Below are 18651 nucleotides of genomic sequence, written 5' to 3'. Positions count from 1 at the left end.
AGGAGGGTTGTGAGTGGGCTGAATGAGTCCCTTGGCACTGGTTAGACACCTCAAGGCAGAGAGTGTGGATGCCGGCCGGGTGGCACCCTGGTTGTCCGCCTGGCCTTCGGGATGAGAGGACCAGCGAGAAATCAGATTTTTTCTGGGACGGGCCGAATTGTACACGATGGGCGAGTTCTGTTTTCCAAACGCTGGTTGGGCGGAACGAGCCGGGCTGCCGGTCTTTCTTGCTCACGTGCAGGAGTAACTGTGCAGCTGTTCACTAAGTTTGAGGCCTCTCCATTTCTGACAGTCCCCCGGTACCTTCTAGAACAACTAGAATCGAGCTTCTAGGACACAGACAGACGCAGTCTCTTGCCCGTTTAAAAGTATAAAACAACAAAATTAAAGAGCCCTCGCGGTGACGTGGTGTCGAAGCCTGGGCCTAAGTCTGCCTGCTCCGTTTTGACCTGCGGATTATTCGCCCACAGGAACTGGCCGGCTACACCGGAGGGGACGTGAGCTTCATCAAAGAAGATTTCGAGCTTCAGTTGAATAAACAGCTCATATTCGACTCAGTGAGTGTCCAGCCGGAACGGCCACCTGCATTTTTGTCCCCCGCATTTGTTGTCAGGAGCTCAGGTCCGAGGTCCGAGGTAGTGAAGGCCTGACCCAGACCACAAGCGCAGAACATTCGTGCTTGACCTTTTCAACCTAGCCAGGGTTGAGGAAACTCTGGGGAGAAGCAATCCTTCTTCTCTTTATAAGGAACCCGTCAGCCATTTTATGCGGGACCCAGGAGAGCAGCTTCCCCGTTTGTCGGCTCGGGGCCGTCGTGGGAACGTGTATGGAGGACCGAGGAATGTGCTTCCTTTCCCTCCTAAGGTCACTTCCATAGAAATTCTGAGTCTTCACCTTATTTTGCTGAGTCTGCAGGGCTCTGGGCACTTCTAGGAATTTCTTTTCTAGATCTTTAATCCAGTTTGGTCTGGTTTCTCCTGACTTGCTCAGGAATGGGGAGTAAGCGACCGGATTCTGACCGAGGCACAGGAGCCCCTGACGTGTTCTCCCGTCCTCCCAGAGCCCCGGGGACTGGGGACCGCTCTCTGTGCCCTGCCCCCCCTTCCCCCGACCTGTGCCCTTTGCTACCGTAAAACTCGGGGTGAGGGGGTGAGGGGCCAGTGTGAATGAAATGATACACTGGTCTGTTTCTGAAGTCCCTTATCACTGCCCCTGGCCAGGCCTGGGCTCATCACCCCTTGAATTTCCTTCCTGCCTTTCCCCTGCTGCTGCTGCTGGTCCAGTGGCCTCGCTGTTGTCCAGTTCAGTGAGCGGCTCCGGGTCCCCTCCCCGGGCCTCGCCACAACCCGTGACATCGTCATCACTGGGTGCCGTCGTTTCAGTGGTCTCCCTCCATTTCCTCTTGGTGGAGTCCTGTCGTGGCCTGTCACACTCCCCCTGGATTCTCGGCGAGAGGTCCTACGCAGCCACGGTCCCTGGGGCGTCTCGTCCCGCCTGGGGCTGCAGCTCCGTCCTCGTGCCGTGCTCCCAGAGCTGGGCACGGTCCTCCCTCCCGCCCCCGGCGTCACGTGCTGCCAGGCCTTTTGACTGTGTTCCTCCTCGCAGATGCGTCAAATTCGGCGCGTGTGAAACCAGCTCCTCCCTCCCTCCCGAATCTGTGCCTGACCCGGGCTCCCGAGTCCACTGGCTCACACACCTGTCCGCCCAGCTGCCCTTGACTGCCCTGACCGCTCAGAGCCCTCGCCCTGAAGGCCACCAGGCGCCAGGTCCCGCCTCTTCTGGCCGCTCAGTGTCACTCAAATCCCATGCCGCTCTTTCCCGCCTTGGCAGGGGTGTCCCTTTCTGGGCCGTGTCTGCTCCCCCTTCTCCTCCACACTGCAGACGTGCTGGTCTTTCTGAAATGCCAGCCGTGGGGTACCGCTGCCCTGCGTGAAGGGGGTGCTGTTGACGGGGCACGCAGTCTGTGGTCCCGTCTCTGTCCCCTCCTCCCCGTACTTTGGCTCTGCTAAACTTACGTCCGTCTCCCAGAAGGACGAGGATCTTTTACGTCCAGGCGCTTGTACTTTGTCTTCTGCTGGGGTCCCTTCTTTCCGCTGTTGGCTGGCCTCTCGTCGCAGCCTTGTTAACAGTTTGGCACGGGCTCGTCTCCTGCAGGCTTCCTGTGACCCCCGGGCCCGGTCGGGGCTCCTGCTCGGTGCTCACAGCGCCTGTGCTTGTCTCCAGGTGTCACTCATCACCACCCCTCACCCAGCACATCTGTATCGGCTGCCCAGCACCGTCTGGGCACCAAAAGTACCTCAGGAAGTAGAACGCGGCTCCTGCCCCCTCACGTTCTAGTGAAGGGAGACCCGCAAGCAGGTCCGTGTGTGTGTGCAATTTAGCAGGCGGCGAGCGTCCTGAGGAATGAGACCACAGAGTAAAGAGAAAGCGGCCCCAAGTGGGTGCTGTCTTCTGTAAGATAGTCCGGGAAGGCACCCTGGGTGAGGCAGCAGAACCCAGGGCAGAGCAGGGGAGCCAGCCACGGGCTGTCTGGGCACGAGCCGGGTGGGGCCTGTTCCAGGATGAGCCAGGGTCTGCCGGGGCCACACAGGGGGAGGAGGAGGGAGAGCGCAGGGAGGACAGAGGTTGGACCAGGTGGCAGAGGGCTTTGGGCACCGCGGTGAGGGTGAAACTGGTTTCCTCCGGGAGGGAGGCCCACTTTGGTGTCACCGTCGGGGTGAATGGGGCGCCCGTAGGAAGAGGGGAGCGCTGCTGGGGGCTCGAAGGGCCCGCTAGAGATCAGGACACATGGAAAGGCGCCGTCCCCTGGCCGCGTGGGGCGTGTCTCCCACCTCGCTCAGCCTCACCCCTCCTGGAATCAAAGCCCTGGAAGCCACGCCCTGCTGGGGCTTTGGGCTTGGGGTTTGCTTGTGTTCCTGTGTCTTGTTTGAAATTGGAAGTGGCAGGTTTTCAGAGTATCCACAAAAGACTGTCACCAAGCCAGATGTTCCCGGCGTGTAGCCCCCAGCGCAGAGCTCTGCCCCTGCTTGTGGCCAGATCTTGGTGTGGTTTCCAGCCCAGGGGGCTCATCGCCGGGAAGGGGCGCGGAAGAAAACTTTGGCTGTGTGTCTGTTTCTGCAGGTGTTTTCCGCATCTCTCTGGGGTGGGATGTTGGTGCCCATTGGCGATAAGCCCTCAAGCATTGCCGACAGGTAAGGAGTAATGAGCGAGGGGGTATCTTGCACATGCTTTCCTTTGGCTCTTTTTGGTTGGTTTCTTACAAGTTCTTTTAGAGAACCTTAACCATTTGGGAGAGGGAATATTTTAAATTTTATTTCAGTTTTTATGTTTAAGCTAACTTCAAAATATCCAACATACCTCATGCTGAATAGGTTTTGCTTTTTTGATGGGGAGGGAGTTAACTTCATAGTATTAAAAATCTTATATTCTCTTCTGAGCATGAGAGAATATAGTTCACACGCATTGCAGAAACATAAAAATAGACATTTAAGGAAGTAAAAAAAAAAAATCCTGCTCGGTGATCAACAGAGTTAACATTTGGAATTATTTCCTTCCAGTCTGTTATTTGTGGACGTGTGCTTGTGTGTGTGTGTGTGTGTGTGTTTGTGCGCGCGTGTGTGTGCATGTGTGTGTTCACATGCACATTATGTTGTCAACATACTATAATTTGCATACGCTTTTGTGGTCTCTCTGCTTTTAATTGTTTTACATTTTGTTTTAAAGATTTTATTTATTTATTTTTTTAATGTTTATCTTTGGGAGAGATGGAGAGACAGAGCATGAATGGGGGGAGGGCAGAGAGAGAGGGAGACCCAGAATCTGAAGCAGGCTCCAGGCTCCGAGCTGCCAGCACCTGGTTCCAACCCATGAACCATGAGATCATGACCTGAGCCGAAGTCGGACACTTAGCCGACTGAGCCACGCAGGTGCCCCTTAAAGATTTTAGTTTTGGGGCCCTTGGGTAGCCCAGTCGGTTGGGCGACCGACTTCGGCTCAGGTCATGATCTCATGGTCTGTGGGTTCCAGCCCCACGTCGAGCTCCATGCTGACAGCTCAGAGCCTGGAGCCTGCTTCCGATTCTGTGTTTCCCTCTCTCTTCTCCTACCCCCCCTTGTGTTCTTTCTACCAAAAATAAGCAAACGTTAAAAAAAAAAAAAAAAAAAAACTTTCGTTTTAAGTAATGCCTATACCCAACATGGGGCTCGAACTTACAACCCCAAGGTCAAAAGTTGCATACTCCACTGACTGAGCCAAAACAGGTGCCCCTGTGTTCTCCCTGCTTTTTAAAAAGTTTTAAAGAAATTGTGGAGGGGGCGCCTGGGTGGCGCAGTCGGTTGAGCGTCCGACTTCAGCCAGGTCACGATCTCGCGGTCCGTGAGTTCAAGCCCCACGTCAGGCTCTGGGCTGATGGCTCAGAGCCTGGAGCGTGTTTCCGATTCTGTGTCTCCCTCTCTCTCTGCCCCTCCCCCGTTCATGCTCTGTCTCTCTCTGTTCCCCCGTTCATGCTCTGTCTCTCTCTGTCCCCAAAAAAATAAATAAAAAACGTTGGAAAAAAAAATTAAAAAAAAAAAGAAATTGTGGAGTAAACCATTGACCACATCATGAGAAATTGTTTGAAAGCTACATTTTAATGTTTCATTGTTTGCATCTAAGGAGCCCTGTGAAGAATATGATTTTTTGTTTTATTTTTGAACAAAATGAAGTTTTGTTTTATTTTTGTTTTATTACTTTTTTAAATGTGTACTTTTGAGAGAGAGAGAGAGAGCGAGCAAGAGCGAGCGAGCAGGCAGGGGAGGGGCAGAGAGGGAGGGAGACACAGAATCCTAAGCAGGCTCTGGACTCTGAGCTGTCGGCACAGAGCCCAACATGGGGCTCGGACCTACGAACTATGAGATCATGACCTGAGCCGAAGTCGGACAGTTGACCAACTGCACCCCCTAGGCTCCCCGAGAGTAACAATAATTCTGTTTTGGTCTGTTTTCTTTTAGTATTATTTTTCGCTTTCTGTAAGTTGGGATTGTACTATTGTATGATTTTTATCTTGCCTTTTTAAAACTTAATGTCACACTGAGCACATAGGAGGTGGTTTTGAAACAGAGCTGTGACGTAATGAATTCTTATAGACAGGAGATAATTCCTTTGTAACGGACAGTCCACACTGTCCCTCGTCTCTATAGAGACGGTCTATAGACCTCTATAGAGAGGTCTTTATTTGTGCCTCCTATCTCACTTATATCCCCCAGAAGTTTGAGGTGTTGGTTTAGATTTTTATGAAATGCCCCAGTACTCCTGTGCGTCTTCCCAGTCCTTCAAAGTTTTGCCATGTGACAGTGTCGCTGATAATGCAGTAGCAGACGTGAGCCTCACTCAAGTGTTTTCTGCATTTCATTGTAGCTTGTAGGTTTTCCCCTGGTGACTTTCTTGTGCCATCTGCCATTCTTTTTTTTTTTTTTAATTTTTTATTTTAACATTTATTTATTTTTGAGACAGAGAGAGACAGGGCATGAGCGGGGGAGGGTCAGAGAGAGAGGGAGACACAGAATCCGAAACAGGCTCCAGACTCTGAGCTGTCAGCCCAGAGCCCGATGCGGGGCTCGAACTCACGGACCACGAGATCATGACCTGAGCCGAGGTCGGATGCTTAACCGACTGAGCCACCCAGGCGCCCCTCGTGACATCTGCCATTCTGCTCTAGGTTTTACCTCGGAGGACCGACCAGTGTGCGTGGGTTCAGCATGCACAGCGTGGGGCCACAGAGCGAAGGTCAGTCTCTGCTCACGGTACCGCCGCGCCGAAATTACGGTCACGTCGCATTTTTGAAAGTGTGCGCGCCAGACCCTTGAACAAAGCGGGCCACCCCCCTCCCCCACGCAGGTGATCTGAGCATAATTTTGGACTTCCCAAAGACTCCACGACGAATGGCCTACCGGAGGCCTCACTGGTAACAGTCAGTCGTCACTTACTCTGTAGGTCGTGTGTCTCATGTACTCTATCCTCACACTAAAGGAAGCTGCAGAAAAGAGAGGGTTATGAAGGAAATCGTGAGGAGGGGGAAACACTTTTACAAAACTGTACCTAGCGAACATTTGTGTGTAAGTGCACTTGCACGGCCCGCAGCGTGTCGTTCAGGGGTCAGCTCTGTTCCGGTTCCCACAGCATCACACGCTCCTGTTTCCCCACGGCGCAATTCACACCTAACACGGCGTGTATCCCACGGCAGGCACGGGCAGGTAATTGTTGAGGGAACTGCGGAAAAATGAGAAAATCTAAGTAAAAAACGCTCCGCGCCGATCCGTGGTCCCGCTCCCCAGCGATGATACGCGTGAGCGTTCGTCGTCTGAACAAGCACCCCTTCGCGCCGGTGTTCTGGTCCCTCCGCCCGCTGCGTTCCAACCTGCTCCCCCCACCGCCCTCAGGAGCGCGTGCGAGGAAGAGTTTTACGGGAACGAGTTCTGCGTCGTTTTTAATAACCTTCGTCTTTTTTTTGTTCGTCTTACTAAACGTACTGTAACTTTTCTAAATGAGTAGATTTTGTTTTGGGGAGCAGTTTGAGGTTCACAGAAAAGTTGGGCAGAAAGTACAGAGAGTTTCCACGTCCGTCCCCTAGCGTCCTCGATGACCGGCGTCTCGCGTTAGTTTTCTTTTTTTTTTTTTTTAATTTTTTTTTTTCAACATTTATTTATTTTTGGGACAGAGAGAGACAGAACATGAACGGGGGAGGGGCAGAGAGAGAGGGAGACACAGAATCAGAAACAGGCTCCAGGCTCCGAGCCATCAGCCTAGAGCCTGACGCGGGGCTCGAACTCACGGACCGCGAGATCGTGACCTGGCTGAAGTCGGACGCTTAACCGACTGCGCCACCCAGGCGCCCCTCGCGTTAGTTTTCTAGTCATCTCCGCGTCCAACGTGGGGCTTGAACTCACAACCCCGAGGTCAAGTTGCCGTCGTAAGGCAGTACTGACGCATTCTCACTAAATCCCCCGTCCGCATTCGGGCTCCCGCTGTGTGCTGTGGCGTTCCGTGGGTTCTGGCACGCAGCCACCGTTACGGCGCCCTCCAGGGTTCCACCCTCCCCCGCCCCTTGCCTGACAACCCCCGAGCCGCCTCCTGTCTCCACGGTTCGGCCTTTTCCAGAGGCTTGCGTAGTTGGAATCTTGCAGTACGCGCCCCTTTCACACCGGCCTCCCCGAGGTTCCTCCGGGTCTCTTGCGGCGCGTTTGCTCGTGTCCTTCTACTGCCGAGCGGCGTTCCTTGCGTGTCTGCGCCGTCTCCGTTCGCGGGCAGGTTTTGTCTGGACATAAAACCACAGCTTTCGACTGACCTGGGGAAATAGCAGTTCAAGCGGTTGCTGCGTCGGAGGAGAAAAGTGTGTTGCCTTCGTACGAGATTGCCAGACCGTCTTCCAAGATGGCACGGCGTTTGCACTCCCGCGAGCGGTGAGTCGGGGAGACAAAACTCTGGTCGGTTTTCACGGCCGCGCATCTCATCCTGTTGCCATACTCTCATCTTCCCAGACCACACCCCAAGCGTTGGACATTCAGGCCTTCTTTTTTCCGCACGATCAGGAAACAGTGTATCCGTGAATAAGCTGAGTCTCTATGCTCCTGTCTAAGTTTTACTCTATGATGTGAAGTTGTAGGTGTGGAATTGCTAGGTCAAGGATTTTGAATGTTTTAAAGCTTTGCGTTGCTCTCTGGAAAGCCTGTTTCAGCCATACTTGGGCCGCAGAGTGTGAGAATTCCTGTTTTCTAGAACCCTTTCCGATATTGACACTCTATCCGAGGTATTTCCGCACGTTACTAAAAACTTGAAAAACATCCTTTGAACGGATGTGTGCTATTCCATTACAAAGTCTTGGGCCCTGATTTTCTGAACTGTTCTTTTAGTATCTTTGTTGTCTCCGTTCTGTAGTGTGACAAATAATGGCTGCCCTGTGCATAAATTTTTGGACAGAGTATACATTTCTTGTCACTTGTTTTTAGAGTAGTTTATTAGTGTGTCATTTTTTTTAAAGAGAAGTAACACATCAGGGGTAGTGTTACCCTTTTCATTACAAGGAAGTATTATATAGTGACTCTATGGAAGTTTAGGAGTTTATCATGTGCCTGAAAATTAAAACACAATGACAGTCTGCATGGTTCCCAATCAGCTAGGCCCTTGGGAAGAGTCTATGGGCAGGAACGTAAATTGTATAACTTTTAGTGAAAGTAGTTTGATATTTCATAGTCCGTATCAAGAGCCTAAAATGTGCGAGGACTGTTAATAACAGCTCCAGACTGAGAACTAGAAACCAAATGCCCGTCGACCCTGGAGTGGGCGAGCAATAGCGGTATCTTCACCCCGTGGACTACGACCCAGCGAGGAGGCTGAGTGAACAAGAGCCCCTGGCCGAATACGCAGGAATGAGCCTCAGAAATGTGCAAAATCAACAACAGCAAAGCCAGGCCCAGGGGAGGCGTCAGATGGGATTCGATCCACGTAAAGTTTAGAGACAGGCTGGAGCGATCTGTGCCTCGGACAGCAGGGGAGTGGTCAGCAAGGAGAGCGGAGACTTCTGAGGGCTGCACACGCCTGTTGTTCAGTCTGGGTGTGTTCCCTGTGGGGAAACTGACCGAGCTGTGTGCTTAGGACGTGCATACTTTGCTGTGTGCATACTGTGCTGCACGACAAGGGTTTAAATGTGCGTGCAGGGGACTCCACGGGTTAGTGTCCACCTGTGTCCAGAAGTTAGACACCAATATGACAGTAGACAGGAATAGGTAAGTGTGGTACACAAGTGATTATTCAGGCATTGAAATCACGTTTCCAACTATTAAACCAGCTTTTTAAAAGCAGGACTAAACTATACGTGTATGTATGTGATGACTCACATTTCATTTTCTGAAGGATTCATCACACTTCGCTGGGTGAAAGACACCAGCATGTTAGCTGATTGAGTGTTTTAATAGTAGAGATGAAAAGACAGGGGCACCTGGGTGGCTCAGTCGGTTGAGCGTCCGACTTCGGCTCAGGTCGTGATCTTGCGGTTTTGTGAGTTCGAGCCCCACATCTGGCTCACTGCTGTCAGCTTGCCAGTCAGTGCAGAGTCCGCTTCTATCCTCTGTCCCCCCCCTCTGCCCCTCCCCTGCTTACGTTCTCTCAAAAATAAATACGCATTAGAAAAAAGAAATTAAAAGATATTTCCCCTTGTCTCTACTTCCCTAGACTTACCAGATTTTCTGCAGTGAGTGTATTACTTTTATGACCAGAATAAAATAGGTTGTTTAAAAGGTGGGCAGTTACTGGGAACTGGCAAACAAACACAGCTGACCTCCTGTTACTGGTCATTTTTGTTCCCTCTGGAAGGTCGGTACTAGACCAGGGACTGAGGAGATGGCTGGTCTTTGGATGAACAAGCAGGTTGTTCCTTGAGGTTAATCTTGGAGACACCACGGTTTTCTTTTTCACGATTCCGTCATTTTGTATTAAAGAGTACTGAGCAAGAGGCTCTACAAATAGCGTCTTGCAACAAAGTATAAACATTCAGGGTTATTTTTGTTTTCTTGTTGGTTTAACATCATAGTCGTTTATAGTTAAAAAGGACTGGATGGGAGCATTTTTTAGAAATAATACATTTATGTCTCAGTGGATAGCCTTCAATTTTGGCCAAAGTAACCTCGGTCAAAAAGAAGCAAGCAAACCGTAGGCAGCTACGAACCGTCAGCCATGGGCCCCTGCCCTGCGCATGTGGAGCCGGGCCTGCTGCTTCCCCACACCGCGGGCAGTGGGCGCGCTGGACCTTCTGATGACGAGCACGGACGGCCGTTTCCCGACACCGCAGAGCCCCGTCCTGCGTGCTGGCCCGTGTTGTGCTCTTGAACTTGTGGCAGAGGAATCCACTTCCTTTGCCGGGCGGCCGCGATCCGGTAACCTAGCAGTCGTGGAAAAGGCGATTTCCAAGAGCTCTCTCGCCTTATCCCGCGTACTCTACAGATAGGATACATTTCTCATGTCATCCTTTTCTAAACGACACTAGCATCGTTCTTCCAGTCCAAGCTTATAAAGTAAACCAGGTGAGAAAGAAATGCACCAGGTGAGGCCAGCGTGGAGCCCCTGGATGGCTCAGTGAGTTGAGCATCCCGACTCCTGATTCCGGCTCGGGCCGTGGTCTCACGGTTTGTGGGATCAAGCCCCGCGTCAGGCTCTGCACCGCAGGGAGGCTGCTTGGGATTCCTGCTCTCCCTCCCTCCCTCTCCCTCCCTCTCTGCCCCTCCCCCACTCTCGAGTGCACTCACTCACTCTAAGTAAAAAAATAAACTTTAAAAAGAGGAAAATAAAAGAAACAAAGTGAGGTGGCCAGCACGGGGACTTGGCGAGCTTGCGCAGTGTGTGGCCTGCGCGCACGTGCGTGCACACACACACACACACACACACACACACACCCTCGCTCGTACAGCTTGTGGGGCTTCAATGTGATTCTGCACACGTGAGCCTTTGTTTTCTCTGCACCTGTTCCTTGACTAGGAGACTACCTGGGCGGAGAAGCGTACTGGGCTGGCGGCCTGCACCTGTACACCCCCTTGCCTTTCCGGCCAGGCCAGGGCGGCTTCGGAGAACTCTTCCGAACACACTTCTTCCTCAACGCGGGGAATCTCTGCAATCTCAACTACGGTAAGGCCTGGGGGGCTCGCAGACCGCCGCGGCACCGTGGCCTTTGTGTTTAAAGCACGGCGCGCGTGGCCTCTGTGTTAGATTTCGTAGTCTTTACGTTTAGAGACGGCCTTGCCTTACAAAAACTCCTTACGATGCCTGACGTGGTGCTCAGAATAAAATTGGTGAATGGAACACAGGTGAAAAATCGTCATCAGATGCTGTCCTGCAAAAATCTGCTTACACATTCACTCAGCAGACATTTCTGGAGCACCTGCTCTGTGCTGGTCATTACGGCCACAGAACTGAGCTGGGTTTGCTTCCTCCTCACGGGGCTCGGGGCGGAGGAGACTGAGGGCCAACGCATCCGGTTAGGGGGTTGTGAAGAGGTGTCTGGAGAGCTCCCTGGAAGACAAGGCCCTCAGACAGAGGCGTGGAGCAGGAGTGGTGCTGGTGGTCGGGTGCTGGGGAACTGCCCTTTCAGGCCAAGGGGACAGTATGTGCTGGGCCCGGAGAACTGCTTCCGGGGCAGTGAGAGGAAGTATGCTCCCAAGCCCTCTCTTGATTTCAGCCCTAGACCCACTTCACGTGTTCTCCTTGAATAGCTAGGCCACATGGCAGGGAAGAGAGCCAGGGCCTGTCTGAGGACAGCTCACGTGAGGTCACATCCTCTTTCCTCTTTCCTCTTTCCAGGGGAGGGCCCCAAGGCTCACATTCGTAAGCTGGCTGAGTGCATCCGCTGGTCCTACGGTGCCGGGATCGTCCTCAGGCTCGGCAACATCGCCCGGCTGGAACTTAATTATTGTGTCCCCATGGGCGTGCAGAAGGGGGACAGGTAAGTGCTCAGAGTTCTTCCCCGCGGTTACGTTGTTGTACCGGCTAGTCATCTTGTTTTGGTTTGCACCTGGCTAATCATTTTGTCCGTGGCCTTTAAGAGTCAAGATTTTTAGTAGAAAATTGCGGAATAGCTCGCAAAACAATGAAAGTAGGGGCGCCTGGGGGCTCAGTCGGTTGGGCGTCTGACTTCGGCTCAGGTCATGATCTCCCGGTTCAGGAGTTCGAGCCCTGCGTCGGGCCGTGTGCTGACAGCTCGGAGCCTGGAGCCCGTTTCAGATTCTGTGTCTCTCTCTCTCTGCTGTCCCCTGCTCATGCTCACGCTCTCTCTCTCTCTCTCAAAAATAAATAAACTTTAAAAAAATTAAAAAAAAAAAATGAAAAAATATTTTTCTCCATGGTGTTTTCCTCCATCCAGTCTGGAGGAAAAATATGACGTGTTCCCATCCCCCTTCTCACCCTGTTTGCACTCCCTGTTACCAAATAATGAGGTCCGGGTCTGGCTGGAGGAGTTGATGAGGCATTATCGATCCTGCTTGTTAAAAATGGAATGAGGTATTTCTGGTGCGTGACTTTGCAGGCCAGGAACTCAGCACTGGAATGGACAAGGCTTTGCTCCTGGCCACAGGGGACTCGTTCTCCAGAGCCTTCTCTTGGGAGCAGAGGAACCCGCCATCTTGGCCTTTCTCCACCAGCCCCCTTACTAAGCAAGATTTGTTCAATATTGCGTGGTTGCTTGTGGCCTGAGGTCATTTATGGTCACACAGATCAATTCCATTTCTTGGTTTATATGGTATCCACCATATACGTTGTAAGAAGGCCAGAAGTATCGTCCTGGTCTGCGTTACATCAGGCTGCTTTGACGGAATGTCACAGATGGTAGGGCTTAAACAGCAGACACTTAGTCTTGCGCTTCTGGAGGCTGGGAAGCCCAAGAGCAGGGTACTGGCCACTTCGTTCCCGGCGAGAGCCCTCTTCCTGGCCAGTAGATGGACGCCTTCTTTCTGTGTCCTCACATGGCAGAGAGAGCACACCAGCCCTGTGAGGCCTCTTCTTATACAGACACTAATCCCACTGTGGGGACCCCTCCTTCATTACCTCATCTAAACCCAGTTACCCCCCAGAGACCTTCCCTCCAGATACCATCTCATGGTTGGGGCTTTAACATAGGAACTTGGGGGGGACATAAACATTCTGCCCGTAACAGTGTTTATACTGTCTCTTGTCATTTTCATGTTGATACTTCAGTACCGTAGGCTGTGTTTTTCTCTTCTCTGTGTTCTTTCTGCACTTACGTGGCCACCGAGTGGCGGTGCTGTCTGAGTCATAGCCCGAGTCTCAAGCATGACGTTGGAGATTGTCCTGACTTAAGGCTACTGGCTTTCCTCCCACTGTGTTCTACTTCGACGTGGTCGGTGGTGGTGCTTTCTAGAGGGTAGCCTCGTCGCCAGGTTTTGAGAAAGGACTCCTTCTCAGGGCGCCTGGGCCGCTCAGCTGGTTTGAGCGTCCCGACTTTTGACCTCAGCTCAGGTCTCAATCTTCTGGTTCGTGAGATCGAGCCCCGCATCGGGCTCTGTGCGGACAGTACAGAGCCTGCTTGGGATTCTCTCCTCTCCCTCTGTCTCTGCCCCTTCCCCGTTCACATGCGCGTGCATGTGCTCTCAAAATAAATTAAAAAAAAGAAAAAAACATACAAAAAGAAAGCACTAGCTGTTAGGTGCAGTTCAGGATCTGTTGTCCGGGTCCCGTACAGGTATCTGCTCCTCAGGCTCTAACAGGGAGGCTGATTCTAGGGCCGCCCTGGCTCCCAGTGACGTTAGCGCCCTTCCTTCCGGTGCCTGCCGTAGATGACTCCCCTCCACCCCGTGTTTGTGCGGGAGCCCCGCTGTCCAGGCTCGGTGCTTCTGTGGCTGTGTGACCCAGGGTGAGGGACTTAGCCTCTCTGGTCTCAGTCTTCCTGCCCAGAGAATGGGCCCTGGTGACCTTGCCCGGATGAATGAATGTGCGGGAGGCACTTGGAGCAGTGCTCAGCGTGCTGTGCGTAAATGCTGGTTATCGCTCACGTTGGGCCTCGTGGACTCGCCGTGGCCCTTTGCACGCAGGAAGCAAAGCGTGTTCCCTTCAGAGACATCTTCCCTCCGCCTACGCACTGGCCGCCCCCTGGCCGCGTCTGAGGTGCTGTAGACGGGATTTTGGTTTCCCGATTTCAGAGATAATGAAATGTGAAAACGGGAATTTTTCTCCTAGAGCAAGGTTTTCACGTTCGGTACCTTTCTAGCAGCTTCCATACCTTTACAGTCTCAGGTAAATGAGCCTAGTCCTACAGGCTGCTTTCTGCAAAGCCTTCTTCCCACCACAGGTGCGAATGCGGGTCTCCCTGGCTTAACCACCAGGCGCTAACTGGGAGCACCAGCCGTGCAGGTGTCGAGGCCACGCCAACACCAGGATGAGGTCGGATGTGGGTGCTAAGGCCCCCTGAGCCCGCGCTTCTCAAAGTGTCGTGTGCCTCCGTCTGGGGTGGCCCTGACACTGCATCCCTGACGCGCTCTCGTGGTGTGGCTGTTGCTTGCGGACCGGCCGCGCCGAGGGAGACCCACTCTGTGTCTTCCGAGAGCCACGAGAACGTTTGCGGAGGGAAGGCGATCATTCGTATTTATTGAACACTTACCTTGCACGAGATGCCGCGCGAAGCCCCTGGTTTTGTTATAGAAGCCTCTTGACAGCTCTGTGCAGAGGAGGGTGTTAGCCCTGCTGACAGGTGAGGACGGCCAGCCTCGGCGGGGCCAGCAGAGGGTCTGCGGCAGAAGCGGGGGCCAGAACTTGTGTCTTTTCCTCTGCACCAAAACCACGTGAGCACGGACCACCCCCCCACCCCCCCAGTCCTCTGAGAGACCAGGTGTGGTCTCATCCCCACACTGGCTTTTCTGCACCTCGAGTATTTTTTTTTTAATGTTTATTTATTTTTGAGAGAGAGAGAGAGAGAGAGAGAGAGAGCGAGCGCACAAGCAGGGGAGGGGCAGAGAGAGAGGGAGACAGGATCCAAAGCAGGCTTCAGCCTCTGACCTGTCAGCACAGAGCCCAACGCCGGGCTCAAACCCACGAACCGTGAGATGATGACCTGAACCGAAGTTGGACGCTTAGCCGACTGAACCACCCAGGCGCCCCTCTGCACCTCGTGTACTAATCACGGAAAGAGAAAAATCACCTCTTCCTCACTCGTCTTCTTGGAAGATCTCCTTATTCAAACTCAAATTCTGTAGTTTCTCATTTCAGAGATTATATAGCTTGTTTCCATGACACTCAGTGTGTATTAATTGTGCTAATGTTAGTGCGAATTATGTAAGTGCGTACGTTCTAACTGCTTTGTATTAGAAAGAAGTGCACGTGGGCTTTTGGCTGTAGCTACACCATCTGTGTAACCAAGTGACCATCGGCCGCCAAGAACTGACTGCTCCTCTCTCGGCCAGTTTTGAGATGGCAGGAGATGTGTGGCCTCTTGGCGGGCCCTGCCTTGTCTCACCCCGGCCTCCTCATGACTTGGGACCAGTGCCTGGGGCTGTGGGGCCTCCTGTCCTTCAGCTCAGCCCTCCCGCTGCCGTTCAAGGCCACTGGATGTCGCTGTGCTCCCAGGATCCGTAACCCGGCTCCGGAGCCGCCCCCAGGCTTTCCTCCACTCACAGAATCCTCACAGAGAATGCTTCCGCTCACCTTTCAGCTTTGCCTCTCTCTGAGTTGGAAAATCTGTTTCAGACACAAATCTCAAGTGTGGTTTCTTCTGGGAGGAAGAGGCATGCTGTGCATGTGGTATTTAAAGACCCAAACATGAGGAAACCGCCCTCCCCGCCCGGCTCTGCTCTGTGGCCCCCGATCGTGGCGGTCGCAGCAGGTGCTGCAGTGTCCCCTACGCAGGCTCAGCCTGGCACCCGGGGATGTGGGACCCGCTTTTACCCCACGAGTGGCTTTGTTGTGACGTTTTATCCAGGTGGGCGTTTTGTGAAGCTTGAGTGATATCGTCACAGTTTAATCTTCATTTCTGAAGTTAGGCAGTCGCAGGACAGGGATGGTGTGTGTGTGTGTGTGTGTGTGTGTGTGAGAATCACCTGTAGGTTTCCCCCCACTCTTCACGCAGGCTCTATAATTAGCATTTCAGGCCTTTACACAAACGGAAACGGCTTAGAAATGTTGGCTGCGTTTCATACCGGGGGGGGGGGGTGGGGGGGGGGACTTGTGACAGGCACACTTGTCTGAGACCTACCCGTCTTCTGTGGCTCCAGTCTCCCTGAGTGTGGCCCCCAGAGACTCAGGGATGAACATGGGGGGGCTCCTGAGACAGACATGCACCGCGAGGAGGAGAAAGAGGAGGAAGAGGTTCCTCCCACCTGGGGAGGGTGTCCGAGGGCTTCCTGGGGGAGGTGGTTTCCGGGATGAAGCTTTCTGACACGAACAGCTGGGGACTTGCAGGGGAGGGCACTCCAGACCGCAGAGCAGCCCGAGCCCAGGTGTGTAAGCGCGAAGTGCCAGGGGCGCCAGGACTGTCCTCGTGTAGGCGCAGGAGGGAGGTTCGGGCAGCCCTTGGGCCCGGTTGCTGTAGTCTCACATCGTCTCTCTCCTTTTCACTTCGGGCGCACACGCGAGGGCTTCGAGTTCTGGCCCTCGTCTGCCTGGTTCGCCACCACCTTCCCCGTGTCTCGGCTGGCACCTGGTGTTCCCGTGTCCCTGGGGTCTGTGCCTGTCCCCCGGCGTGACCTTCATCGAGACCCCGTGGCGGCCCTCACGGTGCTGAGTTGGAGGCGGGCAGGGTGCAGGCAGGGTCATCGTCTACGGTGGCACTGGAGGGCACGCGGCCAGGCCCGTTCGCAACCCCGGGGTGGGAAGGGGCCCTGGGGAGATTCGGAGGACCTCCTTCTGAGGTGGACACATGACGGGAAGGTACGTGTGGCCTCTTGTAACCCTGCGACGCTGGTGTGTTCATGGGGGGAGGTTTTCTTTGTTGCGCCGGGACGGGCTCCAAATGCGGTTCGAGTGAACGAGCCTTTGCTTGTGCCCGAAAGCCGGGGCTTGACGGACTTGTAGCTTATTTTCAGGCGTCTGTCTGAGGAGTGAGTGCAGGTAGGGACGGCTTTCATGGACCCCAGGGTGTAAAATACAAAACAAATCACTTAGGTTCGAGCAGAACTAACTCATAAACGCAGCCCTGGTTGGGGCTGTATATCTTCACGTTTCTAAGGACATTGGTGCGGTTTACCGTAGACCACAGGGGCCCCCGTCCCTTCTGGCTGGAGCACCCCTGCGAATGCAGTTGGCCCGCGAGCAGGGGTGCCGCAGGGGTCCCAGCGATGGCGACGGGCCTGCCTCGAGCCTCTCACGGGTTGGATGTCCTGTTCCCTCACTCGCAGGTTGAAGAAGAAAAACTTCCCGCTGGTTTTCATACGCCATAAACCCTGAGGTTGGGCAAGGGCACAGGTGTTATGACGATAAAAATGCCGACTTTTCCTCAGAACAGAGGAGCCACCCTCGTTGCCCATCTTCTGGGAATTGTCCACAACTTGGGAAAACACCGTGTCCCATGAATGCGCTGTCAGCGGCCATTTGGGCTCAGAAAACCATTTTTCCTCGAAGCTTCTGCTTCCTGGCGTTGACGTCCCCGGGCCAGGCCCCTCTGCCCGTGTCCAGCAGGGGTCCAGCCCCTGGGCACGGCCTCCAGGTGGGCAGTGCCGCGGGCCGGCTCGGGCTCCGCCCTCCGCACCACGACCAGCCCTGTGCCAGCGTGGGGTCCGCCGCATGGGTGCCGGGTCTCCTCCCCTGGGTGTGGCCGGGCCGCAACCCTGCCTTCGCGCAGACAGGAGGCCCCTCGCCTCGGGCCCTCTGGGCTCAGGCAGCCGGGCCGCAGGTGCCCTTGTGTCTGGGCACGGGGTCCCGCTCTCCTGCTGCGACTGGGGCCTCGCGCATCCTGTCGCTTATCTGAAAATGGGCCCTGTGGTCTGCCGGCCGCACGTGGAGTAAAACCCACAGAATAAAACCTGTGGAGTGTCAGCCTGTCATCAGCATTGTCGCCAGGGCGACTCCTTTGCACCCGTCCTTTTCCTGGGTCAGGAGCAGGTTCTCCCTGTGGGGCTGGGACGCTGCCGCGGCCGTTGGCCCCCGGAATCCTTCTAGAGCCCGGGCGGCCCAAATTCCGCCGGCGTCCCCTCCCCCTCATTTCTCCTGCACCGTCTCTCTCCGCCAGCCTCCCTGCTCTGCCTCCTCCTGGCCTCCCCGACCCCACTGAGGGCTGTGCTTTGTCCCCACCTTCCCCAGCCACCTCTGTGGCTTCCAGGTGGGTCACCTCTCTTGTCACCGCTCTGCTCCGCATAGCCAGCCTCTCACAACTCGCTGCTTGCCCGGCAGCCTTAGAAATAAACCCAAAGCTGTTGTTTTTCCCTCAGGGGTTTTCTTATTGTAAACATTTCTCTCCTAGGTCCTTCTTTGCTTTTTGCCTCTGGGGGAAGGACTGGAGGACATGAAAGGCACGAAGGAGGGATCTGTGCCCGCTCATCTTAACCATTTGTTTGTCCTCCAAAGGCTGGTTCTTAAGCCAGCAGAGGAGGAAGCCGCAGGGCTGGGGGGGTGGGGCCCCCAGGAGACGGGCCAGTCCACCGATGGTTCTGGAAGGCCGGTGCCCGTTTGTGGTCTCATGATGCCGGGGGCGTGAGCAGAGCAGCCAAGGTGTTGACTTTCTGCCCTTTGCTTTTTTAGGATATGCGACGGTGTGCAGTTTGGTGCCGGGATCAGGTTCCTGTAAGCTGACCGCGTCCTCTAGGCCCCGCAGGAGAAGCCCTGGGACTCGGTGGCAGTGAGTCACTTTCCGAGCAGACGCGTCGAGCCACTCTTTGCCATCCTTGTGGGAAAGCACGTCAATAAATTTTAAAGACGAATACTCAGCGGCATCGTGGACGTGATTTGCTTTCCCAACCTCTGTGTTCCACGCTGGCTTTTCCCAAGGACCACGTGGAGGGGACAGGGCGTTTAAAATGGCCATGCATTCTTCCACGGGGACCGCCCCCACGGAAGGTCCCGTCAGACAGCCTCCTGATTGCTTTCCCTTGCAGGCTCCCCGAGCCTCCGTGTCTGGTTCCCTTATACCAGAAAGTACTGGGCAGAGCCCCAGGGACGCCCGGGCTGCTGGCGGAGGGCGTGTGGGTGGGGTGC

The 18651-nt window shown here is 54.2% G+C and overlaps 1 protein-coding gene across 1 annotated transcript in view; it reads left to right on the top strand.

Annotated features, from left to right (window-relative positions):
* The window catches only part of SAMM50 (SAMM50 sorting and assembly machinery component), a 34528-nt gene extending 16145 nt beyond the window's left edge, over window positions 1-18383 (top strand). The window contains exons 10-15 of the mRNA XM_025926772.2: window positions 471-557; window positions 3121-3191; window positions 5696-5763; window positions 10504-10650; window positions 11323-11464; window positions 18199-18383. Coding sequence (XP_025782557.1) covers window positions 471-557; window positions 3121-3191; window positions 5696-5763; window positions 10504-10650; window positions 11323-11464; window positions 18199-18244 — 561 coding nt within the window. The 3' untranslated portion in view covers window positions 18245-18383. The remainder of the gene's footprint in view (window positions 1-470; window positions 558-3120; window positions 3192-5695; window positions 5764-10503; window positions 10651-11322; window positions 11465-18198) is intronic.
* Window positions 18384-18651: the final 268 nt, after the last annotated feature.

The sequence above is a fragment of the Puma concolor genome, chromosome B4 (assembly GCF_028749965.1).
Source record: "Puma concolor isolate L17-30 chromosome B4, mPumCon1.1.hap2, whole genome shotgun sequence".
Taxonomy (NCBI): domain Eukaryota; kingdom Metazoa; phylum Chordata; class Mammalia; order Carnivora; family Felidae; genus Puma; species Puma concolor.
This window is presented reverse-complemented; position numbering and strand designations above follow the sequence as displayed.